The 12,031-nt window shown below is 67.5% G+C and overlaps 1 protein-coding gene across 2 annotated transcripts in view; it reads left to right on the top strand.

Moving 5' to 3' along the window:
- Positions 1-7,237, top strand: part of TMEM132C (transmembrane protein 132C) — a 64,237-nt gene extending 57,000 nt beyond the window's left edge. The window contains exons 6-9 of one of the 2 annotated variants that reach the window (XM_055147622.1): positions 1,764-1,969; positions 2,609-2,879; positions 3,147-3,338; positions 5,591-7,237. In XM_055147622.1, the coding sequence (XP_055003597.1) occupies positions 1,764-1,969; positions 2,609-2,879; positions 3,147-3,338; positions 5,591-6,607 (1,686 nt within the window). In that variant the 3' untranslated portion in view covers positions 6,608-7,237. The remainder of the gene's footprint in view (positions 1-1,763; positions 1,970-2,608; positions 2,880-3,146; positions 3,339-5,590) is intronic. The other variant, XM_055147621.1, reaches the window with a different exon arrangement.
- The last annotated feature ends 4,794 nt before the right edge of the window (positions 7,238-12,031 follow it).

Raw genomic sequence — 12,031 nt, 5'->3', positions numbered from 1 at the left:
AGCAGGGTCGGGGGTGTTGTTCAGTTCGGCCCTGAGAAGCACCCTGAGCACTCTGCCCCGAGCACCACCCCCACGAGGCCCAGCCCCCAGCAGGGTTGTCCTGCCTGTGTCCGGGCAGCTGCCACGGAGCCCGAGGCGGGTGGTCAGCACCTGCAGGAGGTGGGCCACTAGGGCTGGATCTGCCCCCTACGGGGGGCGGGCGGGGGTCCCCGAAGCTGCCCTGTCCTGCACTCAGCCTCCGCACAGTGGACACGGGGCAGCCCCCCCCTGCAGAGACGGGCGGTCAGTGACAGTGTCTGCCGCGGCCGCGAGGGGCAGGCGGAGCCCATCCCCCCCATGGGCATTCACAGACACATTCGCACAGCAGAGAAGTCAGTTGTGGGGGGGGCCTCCTCGCCTCCAGTGCTCCTCGAGGTCGCGAGAGAGAATGAAGCCCCGCCCCCACACGCGTCCCGGGCATGGTTACAGGGAGGAAGGGAGCGGCCACGGCGCAGGGCCCACCCAGGAGGGGTCGCACACCCCAGGGCTGCTCTCGCGCCTTCCCCTCAGCTCCCAGGGAAGCGACACGTCACTCTTCCCCGAGGAGACTGGCAGGTCATCCTGGAAAGAAGCCGGACGATGTTTCCCAAATCCAGCCACGTCCTGGTCTGTCCGGGGCCCGTGCAGAGAGCACCAAGGCTCTTGGACTCTGTCCATCCTGGCCCATGCTGGGTTGGGCTATCTTGGGAGTGACCACACACACACAAACACACACGCGCGCGCACAAAAGCACATGCGCACACGCATACACATGCACAATACATGCACACACATGCACGTACACACATGTACACACACATGCACACACACGTGCGCACACACACACACGGGGAAACATCTGTGCAGGGCTACAGTCCAGGCTCTGAGCAGCGGGCGAAGGATGTTTGTCCTGGTGTTTTGTTTGTTCGGGGTCACACCTGGCCGTGCTCGGGGTCACCTGGCTCTGCACTCTGGAATCATCCCTGCGGTACTCGGGGTCCATGTGTGATGACCAGGTCAGCCACATGCAAGACAAGCGCCGTCCCTGCTGTGCGGTGTCCCCAGCAGACGAGGCTCGGGCAGCTCGTGCACCGAGGGGCAGCAGCCCCAGGAGCCACCTCCCCCCCACCCCCGCCCTCAGAGCCTCCTCCCTTCGCTGTGCAGGAGCTGCAGGGAGGGGCCTTGGCCTCAGGGGCTGCGGGCAGGCGCCCAGCCGAGCTGGGGGCCCCCTGGTCTCCCCGTCTCTCACTGCTCTCCCCCTCTAGCCAGCCGCCACCCCCCACCCCCACCCCCCACCCCCACCCCCACCCATCCACACATCCACCTGTCCATCCACCCATCCCCCACCCACCCGTCGACTCATCTGCCCTCTGTCCATCCATCCACCCACACCCACCCCCTTCACCCGTCCGTCCACTCATGCAGCCCCTGCCCACCCACCCACCCACCCACCTGTCCACACACACACCCACACACCCACCTGTACACCCACATCCCCACCCGTGTCCGTCCCCACCAATCCCTGTCCCCGAGGCTCTGCCAGAGCAGGGCTGTCACGTGGGACAAGGTCATGAGAGGTGCCGTGTGGCTGCCGGGGCCACTGTGCAGGCGGCCGGGGCCCAGGGCCCGTGTGCGGGGGGTGTGGGCTGGGCAGTGGGCACGGAGGGAGACTCAGGTCACAGGGCCCCCGGGTGCCGCCCCCGAGGCCGGGCACACGCCCGCAGCCCCGCCCGCTGTGCCCGCAGGTGTCCGAGCGCTGTGACCACGTGTTCGTCAGCGGCAAGGAGACCAGGGGCCAGGTGGACGCGGCCGTGCGCTTCTCGCACCAGCACCTGAGCGCCGTCCTGCGCGTGACCGTGTGGGCGCCCCGCCTGCCCCTGCAGATCGCACTCTCGGACCCGGAGCTCAGCCAGATCAAGGGCTGGCGGGTCCCCGTGGGCGCCAGCAAGAGGTGAGCGGGGCGGGCAGGGCCTCCGGTGGGCTCGCTCCACAGTGCTCCCCAGGCGGGGCCAGCGCCAGCCCCGACGCGGCGGCAAGGCTGCAGAGCTGCAGAGCTGGGGATAAACGGTCCTTCGCGTGGACACTGCAGGGAGCACTGTCCACCCCACCCGGGGACGGGCGGCTGATTTACCCTGCGAGCACGTGCTCAGCGCTGGGGTCCACGTCCCCCTCCAGCTGGGAGGATCGGCCTCGCGGAGCCGGAACCGCTGTCCCCGGGAGCACGGCCCTCACGGACGGGCCCCGAGAGGGCAGGGGCGCGGCTGGCCGGGATGCAAGTCCGCTTCATCTCTTGCCCTGATGGGATCACACGTGTCCCTGTAAATCGGTGCATGACCAGCACAGGACACGCGTCAGTCGGGGGAACTATCTGTTGGGCGGAGTGTTCTGGAATGTTCTAAGCCCCACTGTCCCGTGGTGGACTCCAGCGAGAGGCTGAGCTTCTCCTTCAGTTTCCTGAGTGTGATGGACTTTCTCATCGCCGCCGCCGCTCTGTGGGGGGCCGGGCCCCTGGGTTCGCCCTGGTCGCCCTGGGGTCCTGGGGTGGGTGGTCCCGGGAGTCTGGCCCGGCCCCAGAGCTCCCGCTCCCCAGGCCCACGCGAGAGAGCGAGGACGAGGAGGAGGAGGAGCGGCGAGGTCGCGGCTGCGCGCTGCAGTTCCAGCGGGCCACCGTGCGGGTGCTCGCGCAGTTCGTGGCCGAGGCAGCCGGGCCCTGGGCGTCGCCCCGCCTCCTGCTGGGGCCCGACTGGCAGCTGGACATCACCCACCTGGTGGCCGACTTCACCAAGCTGGAGGAGCCGCGCGTGGCCACTCTGCAGGACGGGATCCTGGTGGGCCGGGAGGTCGGCATGGCCACCATCCAGGTGGGCCCCGAGCTCGGGGACCCCGCGGGCTGTCTCCAGGGGCGGGGCAGCAGGGGACGCCGGGAGGTGGCCACACAGCCCCCGGGACTCGGCCACGTCCTGGGCCCCACACCCTGAGCTGGCCCCGCACGCCGCGACCTCCCCGCCTCCTCGTGCTTTGGCTTTTCCCGCGCCCGCCGCATCAGGCTGCTGGCTTCCTGCGCCGTGCGCCACGGGCCCGTGGGGCTGGGCACATGGGGGACAGGCTCTCTCCGCTCCCGGGCCCAGGTGCTGTCCCCTCTGTCCGACTCCATTCTGGCTGAGAAGACGGTGACGGTGCTGGACGACAAGGTGTCGGTGACCGACTTGGCCATCCAGCTGGTGGCGGGGCTCACTGCCAGCCTGCAGCCCGGCACAGACAACAGCAGGGCCGTCACGGCCGTGGCCACGGCCCAGGAGCTGCTGCGGACCCCCAAACAGGTGCGGGGGTGCCCCTTCGGGAGCCTGCCCCGGCTCCCCCCACCCACAGGAGCCCTGGGTGGGGTCTCTGGAGCCGTCTGCACCTGAGCTCTCTCCGCCTCTCCCTGCGCCTTCTCGTTCCGAGCTGCGAGCATCTCCCCCGCCCTCTGGGCGCTCACAGGCTGGCGGGTACTGAGGTGCCATGGCGGCTGCGGCTTCCCTGGTGTCTGTGTTGCTTTTGGTTTCTCTGGTTTCAGTGGTTTCTGTGGTATCTGTGGTTTCTGTGGATCTGTGGGTTCTGTGGTGTCTCTGGTGTTTGGTTTCTGTGGTGTCTGTGATGTCTGTGGTTTCTCTGCGGACTGTGGTTTCTCTGGTACCTGCAGCGTCTCTGGTATCTGATTTCTCTGGTGCCTGCTGATGTCTGCGGTGTCTGGTTTCTGTGATTTCTGTGGTTTATGTGGTGCCGTGGTCTCTGGTGTCTATGATGTCTGTGGTTTCTGTAATGTCTGTGATTTCTCTGGTGACTGATTTCTGTGGTATCAGGTTTCTCTGGTATCTGTGGCTACTCTGGTGTCTGGTGATGTCTGTGGTTTCTCTGGTGCCTGGTGATGTCTCTGTAGTTTCTGTGGTGTCTCTGGTGTCTCTGGTGTCTGAGGTTTCTCTAGTGCCCGTTTCTGTGATTTCGGTGGTTTCTATCTGATGTCTGTCGTTTCTGTGATATCTGGTGTTTGTGGTTTCTGTTGTGCTTGTGGTTTCTTTAGTGTCTGGTTTCTGTGATATTTGTGGTTGCTGTGGTTTCTCTGGTGTCTGGCAATGTCTGTGGTGTCTGGTTTCTGTGATTTCTGTGGTATCTGTGGTCTCTTTGGTGTCTATGATGTCTGTGGTTTCTGTAATGCCTATGGTTTCTTTGGTGACTGGTTTCTGTTGTGTCGGTGGTGTTTGTGGTTTCTGTCGTATCTGTGATTTTTTTGGTGTCTGGTTTCTTTGATATTTGTGGTTTCTGCAGTGGTTTCACTGGTGTCTGTGGTTTCTGTGTTTTCTCTGGTGTCTGATTTCTGTGGTACTTGTGGTGTCTCTGGTATCTGTGGTGTTTGTGGTTTCTCTGGTGATTGTGGTGTCTGTGGTATCTGTGGTGTCTGTGGTGCCTGGTTTCTGTGGTGTCTGTGGTTTCTGTGGTGTCTGTGGTGCCTGTAGTTTCAGTGGTGTCTGGTTTCTGTGGTATCTGTGGTATCTGTGGTGTCTGTGGTTTCTGTGGTCCCTGTAGTTTCTGTGGTGTCTGTGGTATCTGTGGTGTCTGTGGTGCCTGGTTTCTGTGGTGTCTGTGGTTTCTGTGGTGTCTGTGGTGCCTGTAGTTTCTGTGGTGTCTGGTTTCTGTAGTATCTGTGGTGTCTGTGGTTTCTGTGGTGTCTGTAGTTTCTGTGGTGTCTGTGGTGCCTGGTTTCTGTGGTGTCTGTGGTGCCTGTACTTTCTGTGGTGTCTGTTGTTTCTGTGGTGCCTGTACTTTCTGTGGTGCCTGTAGTTTCTGTGGTGTCTGTGGTTTCTGTGGTGTCTGTGGTATCTGTGGTTTCTGTGGTTTCTGTGGTGTCTGTGGTATCTGTGGTGTCTGTGGTTTCTGTGGTGTCTGTGGTTTCTGTGGTGTCTGGTTTCTGTGGTGTCTGGTATCTGTGGTGTCTGTGGTATCTGTGGTGTCTGTGGTGTCTGTGGTTTCTGTGGTGTCTGTGGTTTCTGTGGTGTCTGTGGTATCTGTGGTTTCTGTGGTGTCTGTGGTTTCTGTGGTGTCTGTGGTATCTGTGGTATCTGTGGTGTCTGTTGTGTCTGGTGTCTGTGGTGTCTGTGGTATCTGTGGTGTCTGTTGTGTCTGGTGTCTGTGGTGTCTGTGGTCGTCCTTGTTCTTGGTCTGTCTCTACCACCACGTGCTGCCGGCTGGGGTGCAGCCCCCTCCTCCCTCTCCCCTCCACACATATGGTGCTGTGGAGGTAAGTATGAATGTGCATGAGTGTTGAGAAAGACAACGTTGGAGAGGGAGAGGGAGGGAGAGGGAGTGAGGGGTGAGGGAGAGAGAGGAACATGCGAGAGTGTGAGACCGAGGGACGGCGTGAGAGGACACGAGGTGGGCTGCATGTCTGGTGGGCAGGGGAGGGTCCATCCTGCCTGGCGGGGGCCCGGGGCCTGGGGGACATTCTGTGTCCTTGCCGCCCCGAGAGCGAGGAGCGCGGCGGGTGTGAGAGGCCCGGGTGCGGGCAGGGCGGGGGCTGACGCGCGTCTCCCCGCAGGAGGCCGTGCTCAGCACCTGGCTTCAGTTCAGCGACGGCTCGGCAGCCCCGCTGGACATCTACGACCCACAGGACTTCGCACTGACGGCCACCTCCCTGGACGAGGCGGTGGTGTCCGTGGCCGCGGCCCACTCCGGGGGGCCAGTGGTGCGGGCGGAGGGGGAGGGCCAGGGCCCGCTGGTCCGCGTGGACATGAGCATCGCCGAGGCCTGTCAGAAGTCCAAGCGCAGGAGCGTGCTGGCCGCGGGCGTCGGCTACGTCAGGGTCAAGTTCGGCGACGACGGGGACGAGGGGCCTGAGGCGCAGCCAGAGGGTCAGACCCAGGCCAGCAGCCGGCACCAGGAGGGCCGGGCAGGTGGCGCCTCTGCGGAGCAGGGGGAGGACGCCCCGGGCCGGACCCCCACCGCGGCCCCCGTGGATGCCGGGGCGGCAGAGACCAGCCGGCTGGACGCGGCCCCCGTGGAGGGCGTCCCTCTGGACCTGACCCGCTTCCTGGCCCCGGTGGGGGCGCCCCGGGCGGGCGCGGGGCCACGGGGGCTCAGCGACCTGGAGGTGGGCATGTACGCGCTGCTGGGCGTCTTCTGCCTGGCCATCCTGCTCTTCCTGGCCAACTGCGCCGCCTTCGCCCTCCGCTACCGGCGCAAGCAGCTGCCCCTGGAGGGCCAGGCCGCGGGGAGCCACTCCCACGACTGGGTGTGGCTGGGGGAGGCCGAGCCCCCCCTGCCACCGCCCTCAGACCAGCACACCACGGTCATCGACCGGGACCCGGGGGGCCGGCAGGACGGCAGCCAGCTGCTGCCCGCGGGGGGTGCCGGGGAGGACGGGGGCGGGCAGGAGGCGCCGCCCGGGGCCCGGCACTCGCCTATGTCCACGCGCAAGAAGGTCAAGGTCCCCGCGGGGCCCCCGGGCGGCCTCCTTCTCCGGGGCCGGGCTGAGGGCCTCGAGTGGGGGCGCCCCGACCTGGACGCCCCCCCGGAGCTCAGGTTCTACCTGGAAAAATTCAAAGCGAAGGCGTAGGCGCCGCCTGCCCGAGGGGGCGGTGAGGGCGGGTGCCTGGGGACCCCCAGGCCCGGGGCGGACGGCGGCTCGGGGGGCCGTCCGGGCCCAGCGTCCAGGGCAACAGCTGCTCCTGGGGGGGGACGGGCCCTGGGGTGCCCGCGGCAGAGCGGGGCCGGGCTGGGCTCTGAGAAGGGCGTTTATGGGTCAAAGTAGAACACAGACAAGCTACCAAAAATCCTTTGTTAAAAAATGCAAAAGACAAATAAAAAGAGCCGGGAGAGAAGGAGCTGCCGGGTGTGCGCGGGCGGGCGGGAAGGCGGGTCCTGCCCTGCACGCCGTGACTTCCGTCTCCTCCCCTCGCCCGCTGTCCGCTTCCCTCTGGCCGTCCAGGCCCCGTGAGAGCCACAGTCCACGCCTGCTGCCCGGGGTCCCAGCACTCGTGCCCCCGAGCCCGGCCTGGGCTTCTCGGGGACCTCCGGAGCACAGCCGGGCCGCCCTGGGGGTCCCCTGGCTTCTCTCGGACACCACAGCCTCGGCGAGCCTGGGTGGGACTCCGCAGGGGCCAGGCCAGCAGCTGGACACGGCATGTCCACACAGACCCCAGCAGAGGCCGGGGCCAGCGGCCGCACCAGGCTCTCGGCCACACTCCTGCTGGCCGGAGCCCCACCCAGCACCCGTGGGCGCAGACGCAGCGGCCATGGGGATCCCAGCACAGAGCAGGGCCCGCCGGGGCAGCAGCCACGGGCAGCCAGCGTGCCCCTTGAGTGAGCAGGCACGAGGCTGGCGGGCAGCGGCTGCCCTGCGCCCTCCCGAGACCGCCCAGCCAGCTCCCTGCCCTCACTTCTCCTTTCCTGTGACCTCTCGCGGGCCGTGAGCTTGCCTTGGTTGGATGCTTCCCACTCCCGGAGGCATCCCTGGGTGCCGGCCCCCTTCCTGCCCCCCCCACCCCGGGCCCAGCTTGCCCGCCCTGCCCCACCCCTCCCAAGCCCCCAGGACCTGCAGACCCACGTGCGGGGCGTGAAGCCGAGCAAGGCTGCGTGTGCCAGAGGGGCGAGGACACTGGGGCGAGCCACACGCCTGCCGGCAGCCAGGGCCCAGCCTCCTGGAATCCCCACCGTGAAGGTCCTCCCGCCCCCGCCCCCGCCCCCGGGCCCAGCGTGGGGAAGAGAAGTGAGTCCCGAGTTCCCCACTGCCCAGTGGTCAATGAACCTCTCCGGGGGGTGGCACAGACGCCGCCTCATCTCCCGGTGTCCTGTTGGCAGGGGTTCGGGGTTCCCGACCCGGAGGCGAGGCGGCCCCAGGCGCAGGGCAGGGCTGGGCGGAGAGCGAGGCCTGGCGCCAGCAGGGGCCGGCAGGACGCGTTCCGGGTCTCCAGGACACGCGCACGTTTCACTGTGTTTGGGGCTTGCGGCTCGAGCACACCAGGCAGGAGGGCAGCCCCTGGAACTGACCCTCACGAACGCCACCCACATGCCCACACCCCGTCCCTGAGTGTCCGATGCCTCTGGGACCCTCCCCGCCCCTGGACACCCCATGTGGGTCTCGGGGGAGATTGCACGTGGGGGCCAGCGAGGGGCCGCACAGGGCTGGCTGGGCTCCCACACACACACCCTCGGGCTGCCTGGCCGCGACTGTCCCCGAGCCAGCGCGGGAGGGCGCGTCCTGCATGGGGCTGACCAGGTGCGGCCCCTGCAGTGGACATGGGGAGCCGCACGCCCACTAGCGGGAGAGCGAGGCTGCGCTCGGGCCATGGGCCGGGTCTCAGCCACGCCCTCGCCCACGGGAGGGGCGGCGGGTGGAACCGGGCGTCCGGGGTCTGGCGGGGGCGGGGGGGCCGAGGTTCGTGGAGGGGGTGGCGGGGCACTGTCTGGGCAATGCCAGGCGCGTCTCGTACACTTGCAGCTGGGGGGATCAGTGCGGGGGCTCGGCTGGGGGCGACAGGCCGAGACAGGCCCCCCCAGCTCACACCTCAGCTGGTGCCGCTGCTGTGGGGGCCACGCCCGCTGGGACCAGGCTCACTCCTGCGGGTGCGGGGGCAGACGCAGGCCGGCTGTGTGCCCGGCGCTCTCCGGCCCAGCGGCACAGCCAAGGTAAGGCGGCGGAGAGGGCTGAGGGGGTGGCGGGTCCCTGAGGAGCGGGGGACAGGGTCCCTTCTCAGAAGCCACGGGTGGGTCCCACCGAGTCTAAGTTTCGGCTGATCCGGGCTCGCATAGCCCTGGGCTGCAGGCCCAGCGCCCGAGGCAGCAAGGAGCACATCACAAAGAGCAAAGCCACCTTGATTTTATGAGGACACCAACAATTGGAGGAGGGGGTGAGGAGGGGCGGGGCTGCACTGCCGAGGACCCCGAGCCCCGAGGGACGACCCTGCCCCCTCCCTGCCCCCGAGAAAGCCACGAGCACACGGGGAGCTCACAGCTGGCCGCGGCGAGGACCTGGGCGGGACGGGCCCTGGGCAGGGTGCGGGCAGCGGCCCCGCAGCAGGTGCAGCCCGGGCCCAGGGCCCCTGTCCTCCCTCTGCCCGTCTGCACAGGGGCTGCGCGACACCCACGCGTGGCCCACCTCGCCCGGGGTCACGGCAGAGCGTGGACACAGCCGTTGCCGAGGCCAGCCGGCCACTGTCGGGTGGGGCTGCAGCTCCGGAACCTTCCTCACCCCACACCAAGGTGGCGTCCGGGGCGGAGGCGTCCCCCTTGGCCAACCCCGCACAGCCGGGTGGGAAGCAAACCCCCGGGGGCTTTGCGGTGACCAGGGCGCCTGACTCCAAACTCCCAGACGAAAAAGGAAAAGGGCCGGGGCGATAGCACAGCGGGGAGGGCATTTGCCTTGCACGCAGCGGACCCGGGTTCAATTCCCAGCATCCCATATGGTCCCCTGAGCACTGTCAGGAGTAATTCCTGAGTGCAGAGCCAGGAGTAACCCCTGTGCATCGCTGGGTGTGACCCAAAAAGCAAAAAAAAAAAAAAAGGAAAAGGGGCTTGGCAGCCGGGGGCACAGGGCAGTGAGGGGGTGACGAGGGGGTGACGAGGGGCCAACAGGCAGCACCAGGCAAGGCAAGGGGACAAAGCCATGGCGGAGGAAGCCAGCAGAGGGTGCAAGCCCCTGCCCCACCCAGCACCACCAGGCGCTGAGCCCCTGGGTCGGGAGTGCGCCCCCTGCTGGCCACGTGTGCAAGCAGCAGGAGTTTGGGCGTCCCCTGCAGCCTGGAAACCCTTTACTCATCTCCTGTTCCAACCTTCATCGCCCTCCCCCGCAAAGGGCCAAGACCGTCAGGGGTCCCCCTGTTCCTGAGGACAATCCCCACGGCCCCCGCCAGGGCCAGGAAGGAAGCTGGGTGGTCTGCGCAGCCTCCAGGCGTGACGGCCAGGCGGCAGTGCAGGTGTTACCATGGAAACCAGGGCCCCCCATTTTTCATCCCAGGCACCGTCACCCAGCTCCGGGGTCCTGCCCACAGGCTCTGTGGACTCTGCGCACGCCCCCCGGCAGCTCTTGGGGGTCCACGGTCCTCACTCCTCTGGGGCACATGCGTGTTCGAATCCGCGGGAGGGCCAGGGCCCGGCCACCCTGGGGCGCAGCATGGACACTGCCTGCACACTGGCCGGCACGCGAGGAGGCGCCGTCTCCCCTCTGGACAGTGCAGGGGGCCAGTGGGAGGGGGCAGGGACACGGCGCCCCCGGGGTTGGGGGCTTCGATGGAGCCCAGGAGAGCAGGCGGGAGGGCGGCCCCAGACCTGGCCCCGGAGGGGGGTGCTGCGGGCGAGGCTGGGGGCTCCTGGGGGGCCTGCCCCGAGCACCCCGCACCGGACATTCCCCTGGACAGCCGGGTAAGGGGGCGCCGGGCCCCGGCCGCACTGCCCACCTCGCCTTTCAGGCACTACTGGGGGCTCGGGGGGTGTTGGGGGCTCCTGGGCTGACCCCCCCGGCCTCTGGGCGGGCGTGAGCGGAAGGCTCCCACCCACCTCGAGGAGCGAAACTGATGGCGAGAGATTAGGGATCGTGTGGGAGAGGCGCCAGGGAGGGCGCGGCCGGACCCTCGGAGCCCAGCTGTCCCGGGCCGGCAGACGGGCATGTGGGAACGGCACCCGCTGCCCTGTGCGCGGAGCCGGGGCCAGCAGCGCCTCACCACCCTCAAAGCCGGCGACCGGGGAGCCGCGGGGGCAGGAGGCCGGGCTAGACCCTCGGCCCAGGGCTTCTCCCAGGCCCTGAGGAAATCAGGCCGCACGGTGGGGACGGACGGGGAGGGCAGCAGCCGGCGGGTGTGGGCAATGGACCGACAAACGGTGGGCAGACAGCTGACAGGACGAGACGACCTACCGGGTGACGGCAGATACATATGGGAGGAGGTACACACACTCACACACACACACACACACACACACAATCTCACACACACACATATCACAGTTTCTCTGGGCCGCTTCCTTCCTGAGCCCTGGACGCTGCACAGTGGTCACACACGGGTCCCCCGGCACCAAGGGGCGTCCCTCCTGGCCCGGCCCCCGGTGCTGCCCGGCCCTGCTTGGTAGCACTGGCCCGCGGCAGTGACGGTCAGGGGGGGCTGTCCTCGTGGCTGCCTGGTCCCGTGGGAGGGGTCAGTCCCCACAGCTGCCCCGTCTGCGCGTGCGGGGAGGCAGGGCCTGAGCCGCAGACCAGGCCGGGCTTTACCCGCCGGGACCCGCAGCTGCCACCGCAGGGCCCGGAGCAGACAGCCCCGCCCTCAGCACGCCCAAGTGGCTGCCCCGGGAGAGTCCCCGACACACGCAGCACAGCCCAGGGGCTGAGGCCGCCCAGGCTCGGCTCAGTCCTACAGTGTGTCCTGCACCGATGCTGGGGTCCAGCGGCCCCTGTCCAGGCCAGACCACCACAGTGCAGGGGAGGGTCAGGCCCCTCTCTTTGGAAGCTGCTTCTGGGCAGAGGGTTCGGGACTCCCTCACAGGCTGGAATGTAGCCTGCAGTTCCCTCGACGGCCACCAGAGGGCAGGAGACCCCCTACTTCCCCTGGCCACCCGGCACGCATCCTGCACGTGGGCTGAAGGGACGAGAGCATGGCGAGAGCCTGGACACCTGTGCCAGCACCCTGGACCTGGACGCTCCACTGGGCAGCACGCCGTGTCCCACGGCCCTTCATGGCACCGCAGGCGTGGCCTCGGGGCTGCCCCACACTGCTGGCGGCCACGGGCCAGCCCCCGGGATGTGGGGATGCTTTTGAGCCTTGCAGAAGGGACCAGCCGTGAGGTGGCCAGCGGGCCGGTCCCCGGCCTCTGGGTCAGCCGGCACTGACCTTCCCTCCAGGAGCTGATGCCCCCCCACCCCCCCGCACTTTCTGGTCAGTGATTTCCGTTCAGCGAAGCCCTGCAAAGCCACTTCCTTCACGCCCGTCTCGGAGGGGCTGGGCCTGCCCTGCTCTCAACGTCCACTCGATGCTTCTGCGAGCTGCCCGGTCGC

This window comes from Sorex araneus, chromosome 9 (assembly GCF_027595985.1).
Source record: "Sorex araneus isolate mSorAra2 chromosome 9, mSorAra2.pri, whole genome shotgun sequence".
Classification (NCBI taxonomy): Eukaryota; Metazoa; Chordata; class Mammalia; order Eulipotyphla; family Soricidae; genus Sorex; species Sorex araneus.
This window is presented reverse-complemented; position numbering and strand designations above follow the sequence as displayed.